Source organism: Sinocyclocheilus rhinocerous, unplaced genomic scaffold (genome assembly GCF_001515625.1).
Source record: "Sinocyclocheilus rhinocerous isolate Xijiao unplaced genomic scaffold, SAMN03320098_v1.1 scaffold623, whole genome shotgun sequence".
NCBI classification, from domain to species: Eukaryota; Metazoa; Chordata; class Actinopteri; order Cypriniformes; family Cyprinidae; genus Sinocyclocheilus; species Sinocyclocheilus rhinocerous.
In genome coordinates, this window is record NW_015644631.1 from 1700719 (window position 1) to 1721932 (window position 21214).

The window sequence follows — 21214 nt, forward strand, 5'->3', positions numbered from 1 at the left end:
TTTTTTTTTTTTTTACTTGCGTTTTGTTGTGTTTGTAAAACCGACAGCCTGGTTCACAGAACAACCACCCCAAAAAATATGAATAAATATATTTTTACTGGGCTTCATCATCTACACCAAGGTACTGATCAGTACATCAGTCCCTCTGCAGTCCTGTCTGTAACAGTTTGTGAGATGTTCATGATCTAACATAACCAAAGCCAAGCAAAAGGACGCTTCTCTTCTCTTCTGCTCTCTGATTAGTTGCTTACAGCAGGAACGCTCTCGAAATCTAAGTCCCAGTCCGTCCAATCACACGGGGGCACTTCGGGCTGTTGGACTGCCTCCCAGTCGTAGAGCCAATCAGTCTCCGCCTCAAAACTGAGGATTTCCATCGCTCTTGTCCAGTTGTGGAGACTTTGCCACTTATTGTCTCAGCTCCTGACAGTGGTGCAAAGCTTCACAGCATATGTGCTGACCTCCAGTCCAGCTTCACCAGGCCACACTCTGAAATGACCTGGAGTAACCTCAGCAACTTATTAGCATTACTTATTCTGTTGTTTAAGTGAGTCTCAGCACCTCAACGCCAGCCAAACAATCCTCTACAGACAGCAGGAGAACTCCTCACATTGAGAGACACACATCGCTCTTGACAATGAAAATGGAGTATGTTTTCCTCAGGAAATGAGTCAAATTTTTAACAAGACACAGAGGACAGTTAGTGGTAACATGTAGCAATGTTCGTTCCTTGGAATTGATCACCTGATGCTCTCGAAATGGAAATGTTCCTTGCAGCTGCTCTCTTCTTGTTTTAGAGTTTACTCCTGCTGATCCACTAAATTTACAAAATACAAGAAGCAGTTTCAGATCCAGCCAACAACAGGAACATTGCCACTTTACAATGTTTCGGATCCAAATGGTTCATAAAGGTTTTCAAATATGGTTATCTAATAGGAACATTTGCATGTTTGGCGAGAAAAAATAAATTCTGGCAAGAAAAACAAAACTGTGAGACTGTTGTCCTAGAAATATCCAGAGGCAAACATCTATTTACACAAATCCAAAAACAGAAAAGTTGCTTGAGGAACCCCCAAAAAACAACCACCTGTTGGGAAAAAAAACTCTCTTCTCTTCAGACAAAAATACTGTATTTTTTCTTTCAAAATTCGTTCTTCAGCATGCATAGTCAAAATGACACACATTAATATCCTTGCAAGCCAAGATGCATTCATCAGTCGCTTTTGAGTAAATTTCTTCCCAGAGGATGTGAATTTTGTCTCAATAAATTTCACAGAATAACCAAGTTGAGCTGAAGCAACCCTTTACTATGGCAGGAAAGAGTTCTACTGAGACTTTCTACAAAACAATTCTGCCAAGAGGAGTGGGAGTGGCCTGAGGGAATGTTTGTGTCTGAGAAACAGGGAGGGGGAGGAGCTAAGAAAGCCTGCTGGCCAATAGAATGCCAAAGAGAGGAGAGAGCAGGGGCCGTGTCAGATGTAGTAAGCTCATTGCTTCAGGCTGTACATTTTTCTCACTCATGATCGAAGAGCTGTGAGATTTATATGCTTCTCCTAGGACTGTCATTACACCCCTCCCAATCCCAGGTCAACCTAGATTTCATGTCTCTCCAGAAATGTTGCAAAAACACCATTTATACTGCAGCGATAGCTGCTGTTGTCAGTTTCCTGAAGACCCTGAGGGGCTTAATGTCTGAACAAGACACTTCAGCTTCCACAAATGTTTTCATTTCATTGCAAAACCCATGAAAAGCAGAGGGGTTTTTTGTTTCATGAGGTGGGAGTAAGAGATCAAAACAGTGGGAGTTGGAGAAAAATATAGGATGGAGAGATAAAGAATGGTTGAGAGAGAATCACAGAGGCCCCCATTGTGCACAAGTCATTTTATGGTGTTAGTGTTGAGGCACGGCCAAGGACAACGCCTCAGTCTTCCTTCTCTCCATGCTCGCACTCTCACGGGGTGAACGAACTCTAGTTAACTTCCTGCGCTGGAGGAAGGGGGACGTTGAGGGGATGCCAAATGGGTGAATCATCTCTGTTTCTGGCCTCTCCGCCAATCCCCTCTCAAGCAAAACATCTGAGGCCACTACTGAGGCAGACTCATTGTTCAGCTCAGGAGCAAGACACTCGGTAGAACCATCTCATAGCATTTGTTTTGGAAGCTCTAAGAAAGTCCCTTATTTAAACAATTTTGGTACTATGTCGGCTTGTCACTTGATGCCCAGTGTCAAATATGAGCAAAGTAATGGAATTTCGTTGGAGATGAGTCTGGTTATTCTCAAGGTCTTCCTTCTGCTGGCTTAACGTGGTTTTTTTCCCCCCTGCCACAGTTGCTCTTTGCTTGTTGACTCAGGGTTTTAAGGACTAATGCATTTTCTGTAAAGCTGCTTTTAAATGTAATTGATTGTAAAATGCACTATACAAATAAAAATGACTTGACCCTCCTCGTGACCACACGGGATGTGATTATTTACAGTCCTGTGGTGAAAATGCATTTTCTTCACTTACGCCCTACTGGAATGGACATCTGAAGAGTGTTTACAGCTGACATCTTACAGCTTGTGGTTGTCTGTCCACCCAGGAAAAACAAAAATGAGCAAAGTTTAATATTTTCTGATAAGCTCACACTTGGAGAGAGTCCCAGCATCTTTGTTTCCTGCTGAGGTTATTCTCAAGGTCTTCCTTCTGCAGACTTAACGTGGGTTTTTTTTCCCCCTGCCACAGTTGCTCTTTGCTTGTTAACTCAGGGTTTTAAGGACTAATGCATTTTCTGTAAAGCTGCTTTTAAATGTAATTGATTGTAAAATGCACTATACAAATAAAAATGACTTGACCCTCCTCGTGACCACACGGGATGTGATTATTTACAGTCCTGTGGTGAAAATGCATTTTCTTCACTTACGCCCTACTGGAATGGACATCTGAAGAGTGTTTACAGCTGACATCTTACAGCTTGTGGTTGTCTGTCCACCCAGGAAAAACAAAAATGAGCAAAGTTTAATATTTTCTGATAAGCTCACACTTGGAGAGAGTCCCAGCATCTTTGTTTCCTGCTGATCTTTATAAACAGGCACAGTTATCTACACACAGATGCTGGTGTCCACGCATCCTGTTTTCTTCTGTTTATGGAGACATGCAGAAGCTTCATGCCCATTCAGACTGCCCTTGGAACCGCCTTACAGTTTTGAGTCAAGTGCAGATCATTTGCTTCAAATTGAAAATGTATGTTTTCATTTTATTTTATCAGTGGAATTCAGGCAATGAAAATACATTAAATAAAACAATAATATAATATAATATAATATAAAAAAGGATTTGTCCATTGCAAAAAAAAAAAATTAAAATCACCTGTCAAGAATGTATTTTTGGCTATTGCTACAAATATACCCCTGCTACTTAAGACTGGTTTTGTGGTCCAGGGTCACATATAAGAACTTCTCTTAAGTTTCCTGCTTCTCAGATTTTTCAGTAATCTAAATCAGTTTCAGGAGAGACCTCAAAGTCTCATATGAACTGAAATGTTTTTCATCAAATTCCTCCAGAACCACATTATCTGAGCTATACTATGCATATATAGCCCGATCCATGACAGAAACAGAAACACTGTTTATTTGAGAGAAAGAACACTGCAGTCTTTGTTCTGCCGTTCTGCAGTGCACTTTCATCGAGATGGCCCAGAGGTTATGACCGACCATAACACATTGACAAAACATCACAAAGGCACTTGTAAAATGATGAAAAATATCATTAAGAGCTGGCTGACCCAAAGAAAAAAAATCAACTCTTTCCCACAGGAAAACAAATGCTGGGAAATGTCAGGTCAAACATCCAGCCTTACAGAAGAAAGAGGTAATCATCATTTCCAACATGAAATGTCTGTGAAAGCAGTTTAACTCAAACAACACTGGGAGGCGACAAGCTCCCAGATTCACATGATTCTCATCATCCTACAACTGAGAAAGCCTTGTGGACGAGCAACAAAACAGTATTTAAATAAAGAAAAACAGCATCCATTTCCTAAAGAATGACCCCAATATCATACAAACACACAACATTCAGTATCAAAAATCACTCATATGAGCAAAACATAATGAAGAATAAAAAACAGACTTACGTTATACCAGCTTTGACTCTTCTGTGAGTTTGAAGAATCAGATGTTGATGTTGAAAGAAACGAGAGAGGAACAGAGAAACATTAGAGTGAGTTTTTAAGGGAATATACAAACATTTATAATAGACATATACATATTATACACACACCACATCTATCTATCTATCTATCTATCTATCTATCTATCTATCTGTCTATCAAAAATGTTTGATCCGCACAGGTATACATGCAATTCATTTGAGTATACCATAAAACAAGGGATTATGGGAAAGCTCTGTTTGTGTATGGCGCTTGTATCACATTTCTCATACACAAAGCTACCACAAGGGGGCAGTGTTAACACTAAATCAAAGCTTTTCTTTCAAATGTTGCAAAACTTATTAAACATTTTATTGAGGACTGATCTACAAAACCACAACTACTTCAAACGAGTCTTAGCAGCGATTATGATACAGTTTTATGATACATATACACAAATATAAAAACCTAAGAGAAATCTCTGCAAAAACTCTTTCTCTGACTCCAAACAACAGCAGAATGGAGATAGAAGAGACTCTACAGTTCTCTACTCACAGGACGGGGCAGGACTCAAGGGCACAAATATTGATTTCTTACTTCAATCAGGTTTAATCTGTCATACTGGAGAGAAAGTTCATCAAGAGTAAGAGGTCAGGTGGGAGATGTTTTACTAATATACAGGTGCATCTCAATAAATTAGAATGTCGTGGAAAAGTTCATTTATTTCAGTAATTCAACTCAAATTGTGAAACTCGTGTATTAAATAAATTCAATGCACACAGACTGAAGTAGTTTAAGTCTTTGGTTCTTTTAATTGTGATGATTTTGGCTCACATTTAACAAAAACCCACCAATTAACTATCTCAACAAATTAGAATACTTCATAAGACCAATAAAAAAAAAACATTTTTAGTGAATTGTTGGCCCTCTGGAAAGTATGTTCATTTACTGTACATGCACTCAATACTTGGTAGGGGCTCCTTTTGCTTTAAATTCGGCGTGGCATGGAGGTGATCAGTTTCTGGCACTGCTGAGGTGGTATGGAAGCCCACGTTTCTTTGACAGTGGCCTTCAGCTCATCTGCATTTTTTGGTCTCTTGTTTCTCATTTTCCTCTTGACAATACCCCATAGATTCTCCATGGGGTTCAGGTCTGGTGAGTTTGCTGGCCAGTCAAGCACACCAACACCATGGTCATTTAACCAACTTTTGGTGCTTTTGGCAGTGTGGGCAGGTGCCAAATCCTGCTAGAAAATGAAATCAGCATCTTCAAAAAACTGGTCAGCAGAAGGAAGCATGAAGTGCTCGGAATATACAAACATTTATAATAGACATATACATATTATACACACACCACATCTATCTATCTATCTATCTATCTATCTATCTATCTATCTATCAAAAATGTTTGATCCACACAGGTATACATGCAATTCATTTGAGTATACCATAAAACAAGGGATTATGGGAAAGCTCTGTTTGTGTATGGCGCTTGTATCACATTTCTCATACACAAAGCTACCACAAGGGGGCAGTGTTAACACTAAATCAAAGCTTTTCTTTCAAATGTTGCAAAACTTATTAAACATTTTATTGAGGACTGATCTACAAAACCACAACTACTTCAAACGAGTCTTAGCAGCGATTATGATACAGTTTTATGATACATATACACAAATATAAAAACCTAAGAGAAATCTCTGCAAAAACTCTTTCTCTGACTCCAAACAACAGCAGAATGGAGATAGAAGAGACTCTACAGTTCTCTACTCACAGGACGGGGCAGGACTCAAGGGCACAAATATTGATTTCTTACTTCAATCAGGTTTAATCTGTCATACTGGAGAGAAAGTTCATCAAGAGTAAGAGGTCAGGTGGGAGATGTTTTACTAATATACAGGTGCATCTCAATAAATTAGAATGTCGTGGAAAAGTTCATTTATTTCAGTAATTCAACTCAAATTGTGAAACTCGTGTATTAAATAAATTCAATGCACACAGACTGAAGTAGTTTAAGTCTTTGGTTCTTTTAATTGTGATGATTTTGGCTCACATTTAACAAAAACCCACCAATTCACTATCTCAACAAATTAGAATATGGTGACATGCCAATCAGATAATCAACTCAAAACACCTACAAAGGTTTCCTGAGCCTTCAAAATAGTCTCTCAGTTTGGTTCACTAGGCTACACAATAATGGGGAAGACTGCTGATCTGACAGCTGTCCAGAAGACAATCATTGACACCCTCCACAAGGAGGGTTTTCCATGATATTCTAATTTATTGAGATGCACCTGTATATGTTTTTCTGCCTCTGCGACACGAGTTAGTGTCTCTATATGGGATCGGTAACTGAAAACTGCTTTGGTGTGATGCTGCATCGGTACAGATTGTTGTCAAGATTACATTTTTTTCACAGTTTATCAGACAATTCGTAACATTCAACTTGGCATTGCTAGCTAGTTTCGCACAGGGTTTGCTTAGCATGTACTAGGTTAACTTAGCACAGACAGGTGAAGCAGAGCCTAATGGGATGGCTCACAGGCAGGGTGGAGGTACAGTAGAGCAGAAAAGAGTGATGCTTACTTTAGACAGTCTCTTGTGTGACTAGCATGCATGAGAGGAAGATATCAGAAAACAAACAAAAACAAAACTGTATGAATAAGTGCAGAGAAATGAAAAAACACTGTTGGGTTGCAAAGCTTCTCCACATAGCAAAGAGATGTTCTGTGATTAACTCCTGCACATGAGGTGCTGATGAATATGAAATGATTATGCAACGATTACTGACTCCAGACCAGAAGGAATTGTGCCTCACTTTTTTGACAGGCATAAAGTATTTCTCAAATGATTTCATTTTGTGAAACATACTTTTTTTTAATAAAATATATTGTTCTTCTTGAAGAGGAGAACTCAACCTTTTACCTTGCAAATGAAATCCTTAACAAATGCAATGATATGAAAATGAAAGCAAGTTTCAAAATTTACTTTGCTGCCTCGTTGTCTACATCTTTCGAAGCAAAATATTAAGTTCAAAAATATATTAGGGATGCATGATATTGGATATCTGATGTGCCGATAATTTTAAACTCATTTTGGCAGACAGCTGATGCCGAAACATTTTCTTTTGTTTGGAAACAACACCAAGTCTCTCCTGTGCAGAGATTATGAATAAATTGTTTTTGTTAATTTTGAGCAAAAACTTACTTGTTAGAACTAAATAAACAGTATTAAAGTTCTTTTTATAATGAGAGTACATTGAATGCTTTGAAAATAGCTAAAAAAAAAAAAAATGAAGCACTGCTTTTTCTTTTTCTCAGACATATGCAGCAACCTTAACATTTTAATTGTAGATTTAACATTTGTAGATGGTCTAAAATCTTTTAGACTTTCTTGTATTTAAGTTTTCATAATTATACATCTGAAAAGAAAAAACACACATTAATTAATAAATCTATATACATAAAATTATGTAATTTACAAGCCTCATGTTTGTGATTTTTATTCATGTAAGCTAGATTCTGACCTTTAACTCAAAACAGACTCGTGATTTTATGACATAACTTTATTTATTCTGAAACACAAGTACTCTTAAATGCACAAATCTTTATTTAAAAATAAAAACTTTAAACATAAAAAATTAATCTAAATAAATCAATTTAAAATTAAACATACATTTTATGTTTTTAATTTTTTGCAATTTTCCAGTGTTTGAGAACTGCTAACATATACCGTATATATATATATATATATATATATATAATGAGACAAAACGCTTAATAAACTGAATGTCTTTATGAAAATGTGAAAATGCAAAAGGTTTCTGAAAAGTTAGGTTCAGGTAAATAAAAAACCACTGGCTCAGTTTAAAAACAACAGAAGTCAACCACCTAAACAAACATGTGCACACACACATTTTCCCAGGAGGCCACTCATTGGCCTTTCACCTCTGCCCTGTCAGCTTAGGAATGTATTCAGACTGACGTCTCACAACTCTGACCAAAAACACAGTAGCGGGGGTCACATCGAAAAATGCCGCAGTTCTGCTGGGAACTTCCACATCACGGATAATATCACATTATCTGTAGACGAGCTGCGGTTCGAGTTACTGGCAGTGCTACAGAAACAAAAAAAATATCCAGTAAAAAACAGATTCTGTACGTCCAAAGGAATACAAATGTATGTTGGATGATGGCCGGACACTTTAAGCACACGAGTTCCAGACACACTGATCCGCAGTGCTCATGTGTCAGAGGAAGTTTTCTTTAAACCAGCAAAACGCTTAATAAACTGAATGTCTTTATGAAAATGTGAAAATGCAAAAGGTTTCTGAAAAGTTAGGTTCAGGTAAATAAAAAACCACTGGCTCAGTTTAAAAACAACAGAAGTCAACCACCTAAACAAACATGTGCACACACACATTTTCCCAGGAGGCCACTCATTGGCCTTTCACCTCTGCCCTGTCAGCTTAGGAATGTATTCAGACTGACGTCTCACAACTCTGTCCAAAAACACAGTAGCGGGGGTCACATCGAAAAATGCCGCAGTTCTGCTGGGAACTTCCACATCACGGATAATATCACATTATCTGTAGAAGAAATTATGAATGCAAATTCATAAGGTGTTTTTTTTAGATCAGAAAAACAAGATTGGTCAAAATACAGGAACTAAGCATCTGATAATCTTCCTGAAGCACACAACTGAGAAAAAAGGAAGAAGGAAGGAAAGAAGGAAAGAAAGAACTAAATTAAACAGAGCAATAAAGAGATCTTTACTTTAGTCTCCTGCTTCTCATGTTTTTCTCCTGAGACCATAATATCCAAAAAGTTCACAACACATGCTTATAGTTTTCAATCAATTCTATCAGCAATCAAAAATCTCAGTATGAACTCAAATAGATCTCTAAATTTCCCAGTACCAAATGAACTGAGTCATACTGCGCATGTTAATTTTGTTATTGCCTCTTTTATTTCTTCAAAGGGCTTTTCGGAGAAACATCTCATGCAATATAAAATAAAGCATCACTGAGAACTCCATTAATTCTTCTAGGCTAATGAAAAGCAACCTCTAAAGTCACCTTCTTGGAAAAACCATCAGAATGACACTCACTAGCTGACCTCAAACACACAGAATCTCTTAATCAGACTATTTGCTTACGAAGGTCAAGATGATGTAGATAATACAGAAAATGAAAAGCTTTTTTCAATCAAAAGGGGAACCACTCCATCTATCTCCGTCTCAATCTCTCTATGCAGCAATCCTCCATCTTCCTGCTGTCAGCCCTTCATCTGTCCCTCAGAAAGGGCACCAAGCTCTATCTTAATTATTAATGTTCTGTACCTGAGCTAAGAGCTGCCCGTCTGGAAAAACAAACACAGTGTGACAAAAGAGAGATAAAGAGAGAGCGAGCGAGCGAGCAGATAAAATACAGCAACTCATAAAACACCTCACAATCTCTCTGGGTTCATGATATCAGCCTAATGCACTTGTGATTTTGCCCATGCAGCAACACTCAAGCACTCAAGGAGCCATTCCCTCCCAGAACACAAGTCCACAAGTTAGAAGGTTCTGACGGCGAATAAATCACTGCAGATGAAACCTTCACAGAAACAGTGGCATCAAATTACCGTTGCATAGATCTACATCTGTCATGCTGTCAAGAATCTGTTAGATCAGCTGCTTAAATGTTTTCTTTTACATCACTGCATTCAATTTACAAAGTGAGGATGGGAAGCACAGCTCTGGCAAATGAGCTGCTAAGCTGCTGATTTTAAATTCCATAATAAAAATCTAAACAAGTAGTCTAAATACTAATAAATCCTTTTAAGTGCCATAGGTGAAAATAAGCATCACAACTTTATAATGCACAGCCTGAAAACTGTGATATTTAGATAAAAGCTAAACATGTAAAATGTAAAAACATGCTAAACAAGCATGCACAATTAAATACTCAATATCGACTGATAAATTACTGATCAATTAAAAAATATACATTATAGGTCTATATGCTACTCACCAGGATTACTATAGTTAACTAAAACCATAAAAAATTCATTTCCTGAAATAAAAGAAACATTAACTATAATAATATAGAATATACAAACACATATTTCAGCTAGTAGACAAGGCCACATTTCTCATTTTCATTTAGTTTAACTAAAATAAAAGTATTTAAACTAAAAATTAATACACATAACATAATGAAAACACACCACATAATTACTATAGGAATATCATAATTTTATAATTCTTTTTACATTGAATTTTCTTTGTGCTCATCTACATCTTTTTTTATAATTTTATTGTTATGTATTAACTATTCCTGTCTTACAAATCTGAGCTATGTGTGTACCTTTTTTTGACGGTTCCTTGTTATATTTGTGCTATAATTACAATTCAATAAACGTAATTATAAAAAAGGTTTTAAGTTTTTAATTCCAAATATTAATTAAAAAACTATAATAGTATCTCGATGATACTTAAATAAAGTGTGTGAATTAAAAAAAAGCTAGTGAATCATTCAAAACATGTCTTTTACAAAAGCCTCGTCCATCATGTCCAGCATCTGATGTTAGCTAGAGCTGGAAGCACACACGTGCCAAAGAGATTCTCTTCACGCCGATAAAGTGATAAAAGGTCTTTATCAAACACTCTATAGAAAAAAGCTGGTGTTGTGGGCGGCTGTATGGCTCTCCTTACCTCTCACCTGTCATATCGGCACTCATGAGGGGCCTAATGACAGACTACAGAGGCATATTCACATCTGTATGTGTGAATGCAGTTTTCACACAAAAAAACAACACATGGTCAAACCACCAGTCAGAGGATCCAGCTCTCTCACGCTAGCGGCTAGCCCACATCACAGAATGCAAAAAGCATTGATAAACATCTTTCTCACACTCGTTGAAGGGGTGAAAACACTCCTATGTGATGCAAAAAACGCTCGCTACATGCAGCAAATGCGATGCATTGCCCTGATTAAATGGCGCATATCAGATACTCTTATAAAAACATCCAGCTCACGGATGCTTTTGCCACTTTGCAATATTTAATAGAGTAATTAATAAAAAGAACGACTTGGATGGGATGAAAAATGGCTTTATTTGCTGGTAAAATACTCTATTAAATATTGCAAGGTGGCAAAAGCATCTGTGAGAACTAAGATACTGGAAATTGTCGCTAATGGACATGTCAAGTGTGACTGCCCATCATGCAAATGCAAAAACAATGACTTCTCTTTATGATTTTCATGCAAAAATCACACACAGACAAACCTGGTGGCCATGAGGGACTACGCGAAAGCGTTGGGCTCGGCTTCATTCATTCAGTGCGGCTGCGGTGTGAGGATGGAGTGATGTGACGAGAGAGGAGGAAAAGACGAGGCGGAGCTTATCACCTCTGAATCCAGCATCCCTGTTTTTTCAAGCAAGCTTTCTCATTTTTTTGCTCTTCTGCATGGCCGTTTCCTCTGAGGTCCCATTAGTCGTTCGCTATTATTAAGTAAGGGTCAGCGGGAGCAGGAGGGCAGTGAGCTGGCGTGAAAAACGGCTGCCGTGCGGCGCAGTGTGGCGGCTGGGGTTGATTTAATATTCATGGATTTCTTGAATGAAGCCACTTGCGTAGGCAGCCTGAACGTCAGCAAGCCAGTCTCTGGCTCTCTACCCCTCCCCCTGTCCAATCACACCACTCCTCTCACTCTCTGTCCGCTCCTGCGATGCATATGCCAGCATATTCTGCACACACATACATTCTGGACTGTATAACTTGTATTGTTGCCAATATTACTATTGCATATTGCATGATGCCTCAAATCCTGTGTCTTGTTGATGAACGATGTGCTGTTATTTTTCTTAACAATGAGACTTACAGTTTTTTTTTTTTGGTGGATGATAAAAGAGGCAAAAATATGGATTCCTGTGATGACAAAGCTGAATTTTAACAGTTATTCACTACTTCAGTCTTCATTGTCACATGATCCTTCAGAAATCATTCTAATATGCCATATTTTTACTGCATTTTTGATCAAATAAATGCAGCCTTGTTGAGACTTTCAAAAACATTAAAAAATCTTAAATGGGTCATATGATGCGATTTCAATTTTTCCTTTCTCTTTGGAGGGTCGTCACATGTGGTTGCCGCAAGCCCGTCGCCGCTCACTCTAGCCCCCCGTGTGTTTCGTTGTGAAAGCGAAACTACTTTGTTTGGCCTTCCAAAAGAGGACACGACTAGAAATCAGTGGTTAAGTTGTATTTACAACACTGTTCCAGAACAGTTCAACCCAAATATTAATTTGTGTGCAACGCATTTTATGGAGGACTGTTTCCTGATCCTGGTAGAGTAGACTACAATGCCGGCTGTTCTGAATCACAGACTGTAAGTACGTTTTTGCTGACATGGTTTTATGTTTACGCGGCGCTATGCAACGCAACGCGTACGTAAAAAGACAGTATAAGTCATTATAATCCGGCCTGACAACAACACGGCCTGACAGTATGGTAAGGGGAGTAACATTTCCGTCACACGCTTGAGGTATTCGGCCAATCACAACGCACTGGATTGCTGGCCAATCACAGCACACCTTGCTTTTCAGACCGATGAGCTTTGTAAAAATCGACGTGTTTCAGAAAGGCGGGGCATAGAGGAGAAACAATAATGTACAGTATGTGGAAAATAATGTGGTTTTTTTTACTTTAAACCGCATAAACACATTTCATTACACCAAATACACAAAATAATGTTCTTTTTAGCAACATCATATGACCCCTTTAATTACTCTAAACATTTGACTGTATTGATTGTATATGCATATTACACCAGAGGCAAAATCAGGTTATGATTAGATGAGAGTCTAATAAGATCAGAAAGGTCTGTTTAAACTGTCATCTGTCCAGTTTAAGGTGATAATATTGCATCTGATCATGATTCAGTTAGATCACTCATATCAGATCATTGTCAGATGATGTGTCAGTGTCAGATTAATCAGAATTAAATCAGATGAGAATTGGATACAAATTTGAGTAAAATCAGTGCAAAATCAGATCAGGTGTAAACAACAACATTAAATTAGAGTATAATTTATCATAATCATAATTCATGAATAATCAGGTGATTCGCAATCACAACATAGCAGAAACAGAGAGACAGGAAAAAGACAATAAAAATAACAAAGATCAAATCAAACCATGAATGTGTGAATCAAATCAAACTAGTCTGATCTACACTGAATCAGAGATAGAGAAAGAGAGAGACAGCGCATCTCTGCTTAAAATAGGTGTATTATAGGCCTGTAATCTGCTCAGTCAGGGCAGTGTAATACATGGCAATGCTTTTCAGCTGGGCTACTGCAACAAATCACCACAAAGAATAAAACATAAACATAACTGGAACAAACAGCCCATCTTTACTGTAAAAAAAAAAAAGCATTATACCCAACAGTATGCATACTGTGAAAAGCATGAAACATTTTGTATGCATAGAATACCCAGCAGACCTACTATTGTACAACTGCCAAAATGTACAGTACACATCACAGCACCCTGCTTGGAATAGCGTATCCCACAATGCAATGCACTTGACCTCTAAATCCCATGAGATAATGAACTATTAGGAATCAATCATAATAAAAATGTATTTTGTGTCCTAATATTTGATCCAACTGCAAAAATAATTTTTTACAAGTGCTGTAATTTTTTGTCAGTAGTAAAGCATAAAAAACCTTAAAGTGTTTGCAGATATTTAGGAAACATGCCAAGTTCACAATCTTGTTTTTCCCAAAAACAATCTTCCATTTCGGAATGTCTGTTTTTGTTTTGGTCTGTGTGATTCTGCCCACTGACAGTTTGCCCAAAAGGGTTTTGACACCCCCCGGTTGCCAGTTGGTGGAAAACACAGCGTTTGCAGCCATGGAAGCTTTCAATCAAACTGGGTTAGAGATCACAGATTCTATCCAGAAAAAAAAAACCTAAAACTCCTCGGTATCCATCTAAAAAGCTCTGTGGCTAGAGGAGTATTAAAATGTGAATAAATCAACTCAACTTCTTGCCTTCCATTGTCAATTACGCTCGTTCTTTCCTGTTGCTTGTCATCAATCTGGCAAACCCGCGTGAATATACAATATTACATACTGCACCTTTTACTAGAGTTAACAACTATTGGACACCATACAGTCTGATCATGTCAACACATAATGTAGCATACCACCATCAGATATGTTTTTTCATTCCATACTACACACACACAATTTTTAACAGTATGCAGTCTATACTGTGCAGTAGAACAGAAACTCAATAGCATTCTTCGACTGTGACAGACTACACTAGAGAGGGAGCTGGTCATATGACCACATCTGCCTTAGGACGTAAATTATCTTTATACTGTATTCTACTAAACAGACACTATAAATCTGGATTATCATCAAACAGGATTTTTTTTTTTTAAATCATATAAAAGTAAACAAAATAGCAAGAAGAGTAGTAAATCTCTGATGAGCTTTCATGAGGGACTCATAATTGTATATCAACAAGTCTCTTGGATTTCGCTGCAGTAAACACACACAGATGGGCACAGTGAGAGCCCCGATCCAAGGACACACTCTGCAGTGCTCATTTAACAGCGCTGGGAGCAAGAGTCCCACCGGAGGACACAGCAGCACACAGATGCTGAGACTGTCCACACTGTTACCACAGAGCGGCTAGTGAGCAGAAATCTGTACAGATACAACAGTAAAGGGTAAAACTGAAGATAAACCACCTACAAAAAATACACAGTTATTCCATGTTTTTATAACACATATTATGGTAATATCTTGTCTCTTTTGACATGTACTATAGTAATTGTTTTTGCTTATTTTTAACGAAAGAGCAGGTGTAGCTATTGTAACTTAAATGTGCGTGGCTTCTGGTGTCATTTGCTACCAGTTATTTTAGCTGTACGAAACAGCTCATTATACTGCTTAATATTGCAAACTGGTATTTCTTATCATATTGTTTTAATGTATTGTCATAATCCTAAACACATTGGTTTGTAGCACAAATAGTTTAACTGCTTACTGCACTTGTTATTCTTCAAGATATTTATTTAAGCCCGAGACACACTGCACGATTTTAGCAATCCTATAAGATCATTGCATGTCACACTGTGCGACATGGATCAAATAAACTTGGCTGCGATGTGTGTGTAGACTGTACGATGACACCTATTGACTCGTATGATATGACGCACGTTACTATAGACGAATAAAGCTAGTGGTAAACAAAAAGAGCATGATGAATCACACTTTAGCAGTTGTAGTTTTATGTGTGTGTGCTGAAAAAAAGCGGCGAAAGAGGAAGGCATAAGAGCTTGGGGTAGGCAGTTTAATGTTTGATTTCATGTCGCATTTTTATTGGTTGGTCAGTAAACGTGGATCGTAGCAGCAAACACACTGTGCGATGGTCATGCAGTTATTTAAGCCTGAAACACACTGCACGATTTTAGCAATCCTATAAGATCATTGCATGTCACACTGTGCGACATGGATCAAATAAACTTGGCTGCGATGTGTGTGTAGACTGTACGATGACACCTATTGACTCGTATGATACGACGCACGTTACTATAGACGAATAAAGCGTTATCAGCATGCGCTAGTGGTAAACAAAAAGAGCATGATGAATCACACTTTAGCAGCTGTAGTTTTATGTGTGTGTGCTGAAAAAAAGCGGCGAAAGAGGAAGGCATAAGAGCTTGGGGTAGGCAGTTTAATGTTTGATTTCATGTCGCATTTTTATTGGTTGGTCAGTAAACGTGGATCGTAGCAGCAAACACACTGTGCGATGGTCATGCAGTATTTCTGACACCCTCAGAAAATTATCGTAGGCTTTCTTTGGTCGCAAGACCGTGACAACGGCCGTCTTTGAAACTCCCTCACTGTACGACACAGGACCACCGATTAGGAACCACGATCACAGAAATCACCGCGACTGTTTCACGATGCCAATCTTTCGTCTGGGTCAGCCGAAAACCGTGCAGTGTGTTTCCGGCTTTACAGCAGCAAATGAATTAGAAGTCTCATACATTCACAGAAAATACTTCCGTGTTGCAAAATAAGATGGATACGAGTCATTCAATACCATGGTATATATAAGAAAACCAAGTTACTGGTCTAATTTCCATCAACTGATGATGTAAGTCTGGGGCGGGACTGTTTATTTTTTAACAAATGGCAGACAGGGGGAGTGTCTGGGAAACCTCAGAACTAGTGGCCAAGCTATTTAATGGCATTTTAATGAACTAAATAATAACATATGCACATATATATTATTATTAAGTCAACAAATATTACATTTAATATAAAACCAGCAGCACATTTCTTGCAAATTCTCTTTACAATAAAGATGTCTTGATTACCTGTGTTTGAGGTTTTATCACCTTTAATTTGTCAGAAATAGTTTTTTTTCCCCCTGTGGAGATTTTTTTCTTTTTTCTTATGTGATTTTTAAATGTCTCAGGAGAACAAGATCGAAACACAAGCTCAGATAAGACTCAAGATCTCAACACCAAGTTCTTTATAAACAAGCTTTATCAACTTCTGATCTGATATGGAACAGATTTGCACCATAACATAATTGCCAAATATTTGCATTTAGCATGTTTGTGACTTTAAACACACAGTACTGCATTACAAATGACAAAAATGTGTCCAAGACACAGTTCAATGTTAAAACACAGTTTAAATTAAAACTCTTTAATCAAGCGACTGCATCATAATAAAAACATGACATAAATGGGCAATTTTTAACCATTTCCCACATTTTTAGCACACAGTTAGCACCTTTATCACAAATAACTTTGAGCACACTAGGACATTTTGTTTTGTTCACATGCAGCAGTGTATACATGAAACGAGAAAAGAATATGAAAAAGAATATGAAATTATCACATGAAAACTGCACTGTCACTATCACTTCAAAGACTAATCTGTTCTGAACTCAGAGCTCCTAAATAAGCTTCCACTATCCACTATCTAATCATTCTGTCATCTGAGAGGGCACTGTTACATAACCATTAAAAGTTTAACATTAAAGTCAACCATCTCAGCCTCAGCTGTGAGACTGCCAATCGCTCTGAGTTATGGAGAATGAATTCAGTCATCAGACCAAGTCGTAGCTGTACTTGGTTGATGTAAACAAGTGGACACTAATACGTCATTGCAGATCTCTGACAGCGACAGATTCAGAGCGCATACCGCACAATGCAGGTGTTTAGAATGAGCATGGCAAGCCAAAATCTCTTTCCTGTGACACTAAAATAAGAAAATAAGAATAACACACAAACGAGCACTGCACAGAGAGGAGAGGCCCTTGACAGACCGGTTGGCATCTGCCCGTCTATCTTACCAGGCGAGCTTGAAGCCTTTCATTAGTGCAGTACAGGCTGTCCTGATCCCACAGTGTCATCTTCCCATTTCACGGGCCGCCTTTCCCAAGGCATCCCGAGCAGGATGTTAATCCGGGTGGGTTTGGGTGATCCCAAGCACAGGCGATCAGCCCGACTCAGAATGCCTCATTCTGCATGAAAGTGCAGGGCCAGCCATACTTCTACATCCTGTGTGTGAAGCGCTCATGTGCACCTCTCTGAAATGCAGCAGCCTCTCTCTCTCTCTTCCTGCAGATGAGGGCATGAGCGGCTCTCGTCTCAATCCGGCGCTCACTGAGCATGCTCAGATCCTTCAGGCCACTCCCCCCTGCTTCCTTCCTGACTCAAAGAGATTCCTGTCCGGTCTCACTGCTGCTCTGTGTGTGAGGGACTATGAGGCAGTCGACAGCTGGTCCTCTAATCCCTTAATACAGATGGACGGTAAACACTGCGTACAGAGTGTGTGTGTGTGTGAGAGAGGATGAGAGAAATGAATTGTTTGGTGTCTTGTTCTATTCCAGTTTGAGCTGCTATATGCCACACACACACACACACACACACACACAGGTTTGTTTTTGTGAAAAGTGGGGACATCCCATAGGCGTAATGGTTTTTCTACTGTACAGACCGTATATTCTATTGCCCTACACCAACCCTACCCCTAAACCTACCCCTCACAGGAAACTTTGTGCTATTTCAGATTTTCAATACACTCCATTCTGTGTGATTTATATGCGTTTTGAAAAGTGGGGACATGGGGTAATGTCCTGAAAAGTCACCTTCTCCTTGTAATACCTATGTCATACCCTTGTCATTATACAAATTTATGTCCTCATTTGTCACAAAAACGCGCACACACACACACACACTGCTGATATTATGGCAAATATCTAGTCACGTGTACAGGCCAGCAGCGCTTCCCTGATCCCATCGACACAGAGGTCATCGAAACATTCACAAGCTGTCTGAACACATAAACGTCTGTTAAATTGTGATATGCATTTAGGCTGTATTTGCCAGTAAAGAGCAATGGAAGTGTTCACTGCAGAGGGATGTGACGTTTTGATTTGACTGAGTATAAAAGACAAGACACTGCAGAGTCACTGTCTCCACATACACTTAAATACAGTGACCATGATTTTGCAAAGTATGACGTGTTCCTGAATCAACATCCTTGTTGGTCCTAAAACAACATTTATACCAACCAATAAAATGTTTGGGTTTGAATTGAGTTTTTTGGGCATGAATAGTATTCTAACTTATCATTTCCCTCTTATTTTAGTGGTTAGGAAAGTTGTTTCTAACAAAACTAATTTGACATTTTAAAACAAACCCCAAATCAAATAAATAACACAAATGAAAGAAATCTCTTCATATAAACAAACTAAGGCTTTGCCTGTGCTCTTTCCTTTAAAATTACAGGCAACCACTGTATTTTAATCACAATCCAAACAACGTTTTTAATAATTGAATTGAATAATTTCGAAACTTGGAGCAAAAACAGAATGGTCTTACTACTTGTTTAACTATACTACATAAAACATCTGCACGAAACAAAAACAGCAAGACGGGCTGAAAATGCAAATTCACTCTCTGACAGCAGGTGGCGCTTATGGAACAGCGGCAATATAGTGTTTTCTTGATTGTAAACAAAGCAGCGCTGCGCTTATGAACACTAATTTAATATGCATTATAAAATGGCAAGGTGAAAAGAAAATACCATCTAAACTTCTCATGTACATTCACATAATCTCCCACCCCCAACTGTATCGCGATTTGTTAAAAATTTAAACCGACTTAAATTGTCACATATTTGTATTGATTTTCAACCAGCTAAGAGTGCATCGTTGCATCCCTAACAAGGAGTGTTTAAACTGACAGTGCAGCATCAGCATAACCAGAAGTGAATTTCAATTAGAGTTAGTGATTTGAGGCAAGACCAGGGAGAGCAATTGTTGGCAATGTAATTGCCATAGTTAGCATGTTGGCATAGTATCAAAGTACTATTATACTTCTTAAATGACCAGCACACATGCCCATTTACAAAGATTGCTAAACACATCCATTAGACCTCAAAAACAGCCATATAATTCCCATTTTCCAATTATGCAGAGAATGAGTCGTTGTAACAGTATTAGCCAATCAGAGTGAGTGCTTGTCACTGTGGTGCTGAATGGATAGCGCCATTACAGGCCCTGAATGTGAACACACTGCATGCTGTCTAAAACACAATTTCATCTAGAAATAAAATGCACAATATAGGTTTGTGTGGACAAAATTAGATAAAATTAAAAATGGACAATGTTCACTCCACCTTGGGATTTAATTACATTTAATTTATTTTATTATCCTTTCATAAATCCATATTCTGATTCTTATATGATCTGAGACGTGATACTTGTCCCAAAGGCGGTTGATGTCCAAATAAGGAATATGTTCAAATATGGAAAAATCTTTTAAAATTATATTGTTTCATTGGCAGTGCTTCTAGAATTTCCCAGCGTTCAGTGAAGGTCAGTGCTGATGTGAAACATCAGCATTGCACATGTAATCGGTTGCGTCATCGGTTGCACATGCTCCTTTGCCCTTGCTGGGTCTCTGGGGGTCTGAGTGGGGAAGCGCAGACGAGGATCTCTGGCTCCAGCGGGCCTGCGGAACTGGGCGAGTGGAGGCTGGAGTTTATTTCTGCGGGTCCTGCTATGTTTAGCCCCGCAGCCCAACGGCCTCCGAGAGCTGCCACATAGCCCCGCCCCCTCAGCATCACCGAGCTCACTGCCACATGGAGGCTGACAGGAGCCAGCCAATGAGAAGAGAGCATGAGGGGTCAGGTGATGAGGTGACTGTCAGGCTCGGTTAGTGAGTGTACTGGAGAAGTGAAGTGAGGCAGCTAATCCCTGCACGCACACACACACACACACACACACACACACACACAGAAACAAACCCAAGCACTGCACACAACCCTGACTAGCAAAAACAACACAGATTATTATACCACTGAAAAGATTTCAGAGGGTTAGAAGATATTACTTATTTCCAATATGAGGGCAAAATTATTAAAATGAACACTTATTTTATAAAATTTTTACTGAAAAAGTACACAAAAATGTATAAATTATTATTATTATTATGCATTGACAAGGCTGTGGGTAAAGTTTTACGCTGAAGAGGGAACAACAACTTGCCAAACTGAAACAGTTATTAGCTGATGCCAAGGCAAAATATTGTCCTAATAATTGGCCTGGAATATCAGTTTGTGACTCGTAACCGCACTGATAATTTTCGCACTGATTGTTGAGAAAAAATAAGAGGAAAAGATAACTATGGCAAACTAACTGAAAATACACTATTACTTGCAGCTAAAACTCATTTATTTAAAAATGATTTAAAATATTAAAATATGAAATATGTACAATTATGATTATATATGCAGAAAGCTCCACAGACTCACAGTACTACATTCTTATTCATAATTGTAACTATAAATATTATCACCCTTGTGAAAAAGAAGTGTGCTTAATTGTATTAAAAGTGTAATTTTTGTGTACTTCAAATCTTAAAAGTATACTTTTTAAAAAGTGCACTCGCAGATAATATAATATAATTTAAATTAAAGGCCACTTAAGTGTACTTAAAGAGAGTACACTTTAATGACAATAGGTCTTAACATACTTCAGTGCACTTTATAAAAATAC

General features: G+C 38.2%; 1 protein-coding gene and 1 long non-coding RNA gene across 2 annotated transcripts in view; both read right to left on the reverse strand.

The window, feature by feature from the left end:
* Positions 1-21214, reverse strand: part of LOC107758585 (GRAM domain-containing protein 1B-like) — a 41848-nt gene that overhangs the window by 9600 nt on the left and 11034 nt on the right. The window contains exon 3 of the mRNA XM_016576354.1: positions 8190-8241. Within this exon, the coding sequence (XP_016431840.1) occupies positions 8190-8241 (52 nt within the window). The remainder of the gene's footprint in view (positions 1-8189; positions 8242-21214) is intronic.
* Positions 2897-7083, reverse strand: LOC107758685 (uncharacterized). The gene is made up of 3 exons (XR_001642051.1): positions 6711-7083; positions 4111-4131; positions 2897-2959 (listed from the first exon to the last, which is right to left on the reverse strand). It is a non-coding gene; the product is annotated as an uncharacterized LOC107758685 (long non-coding RNA).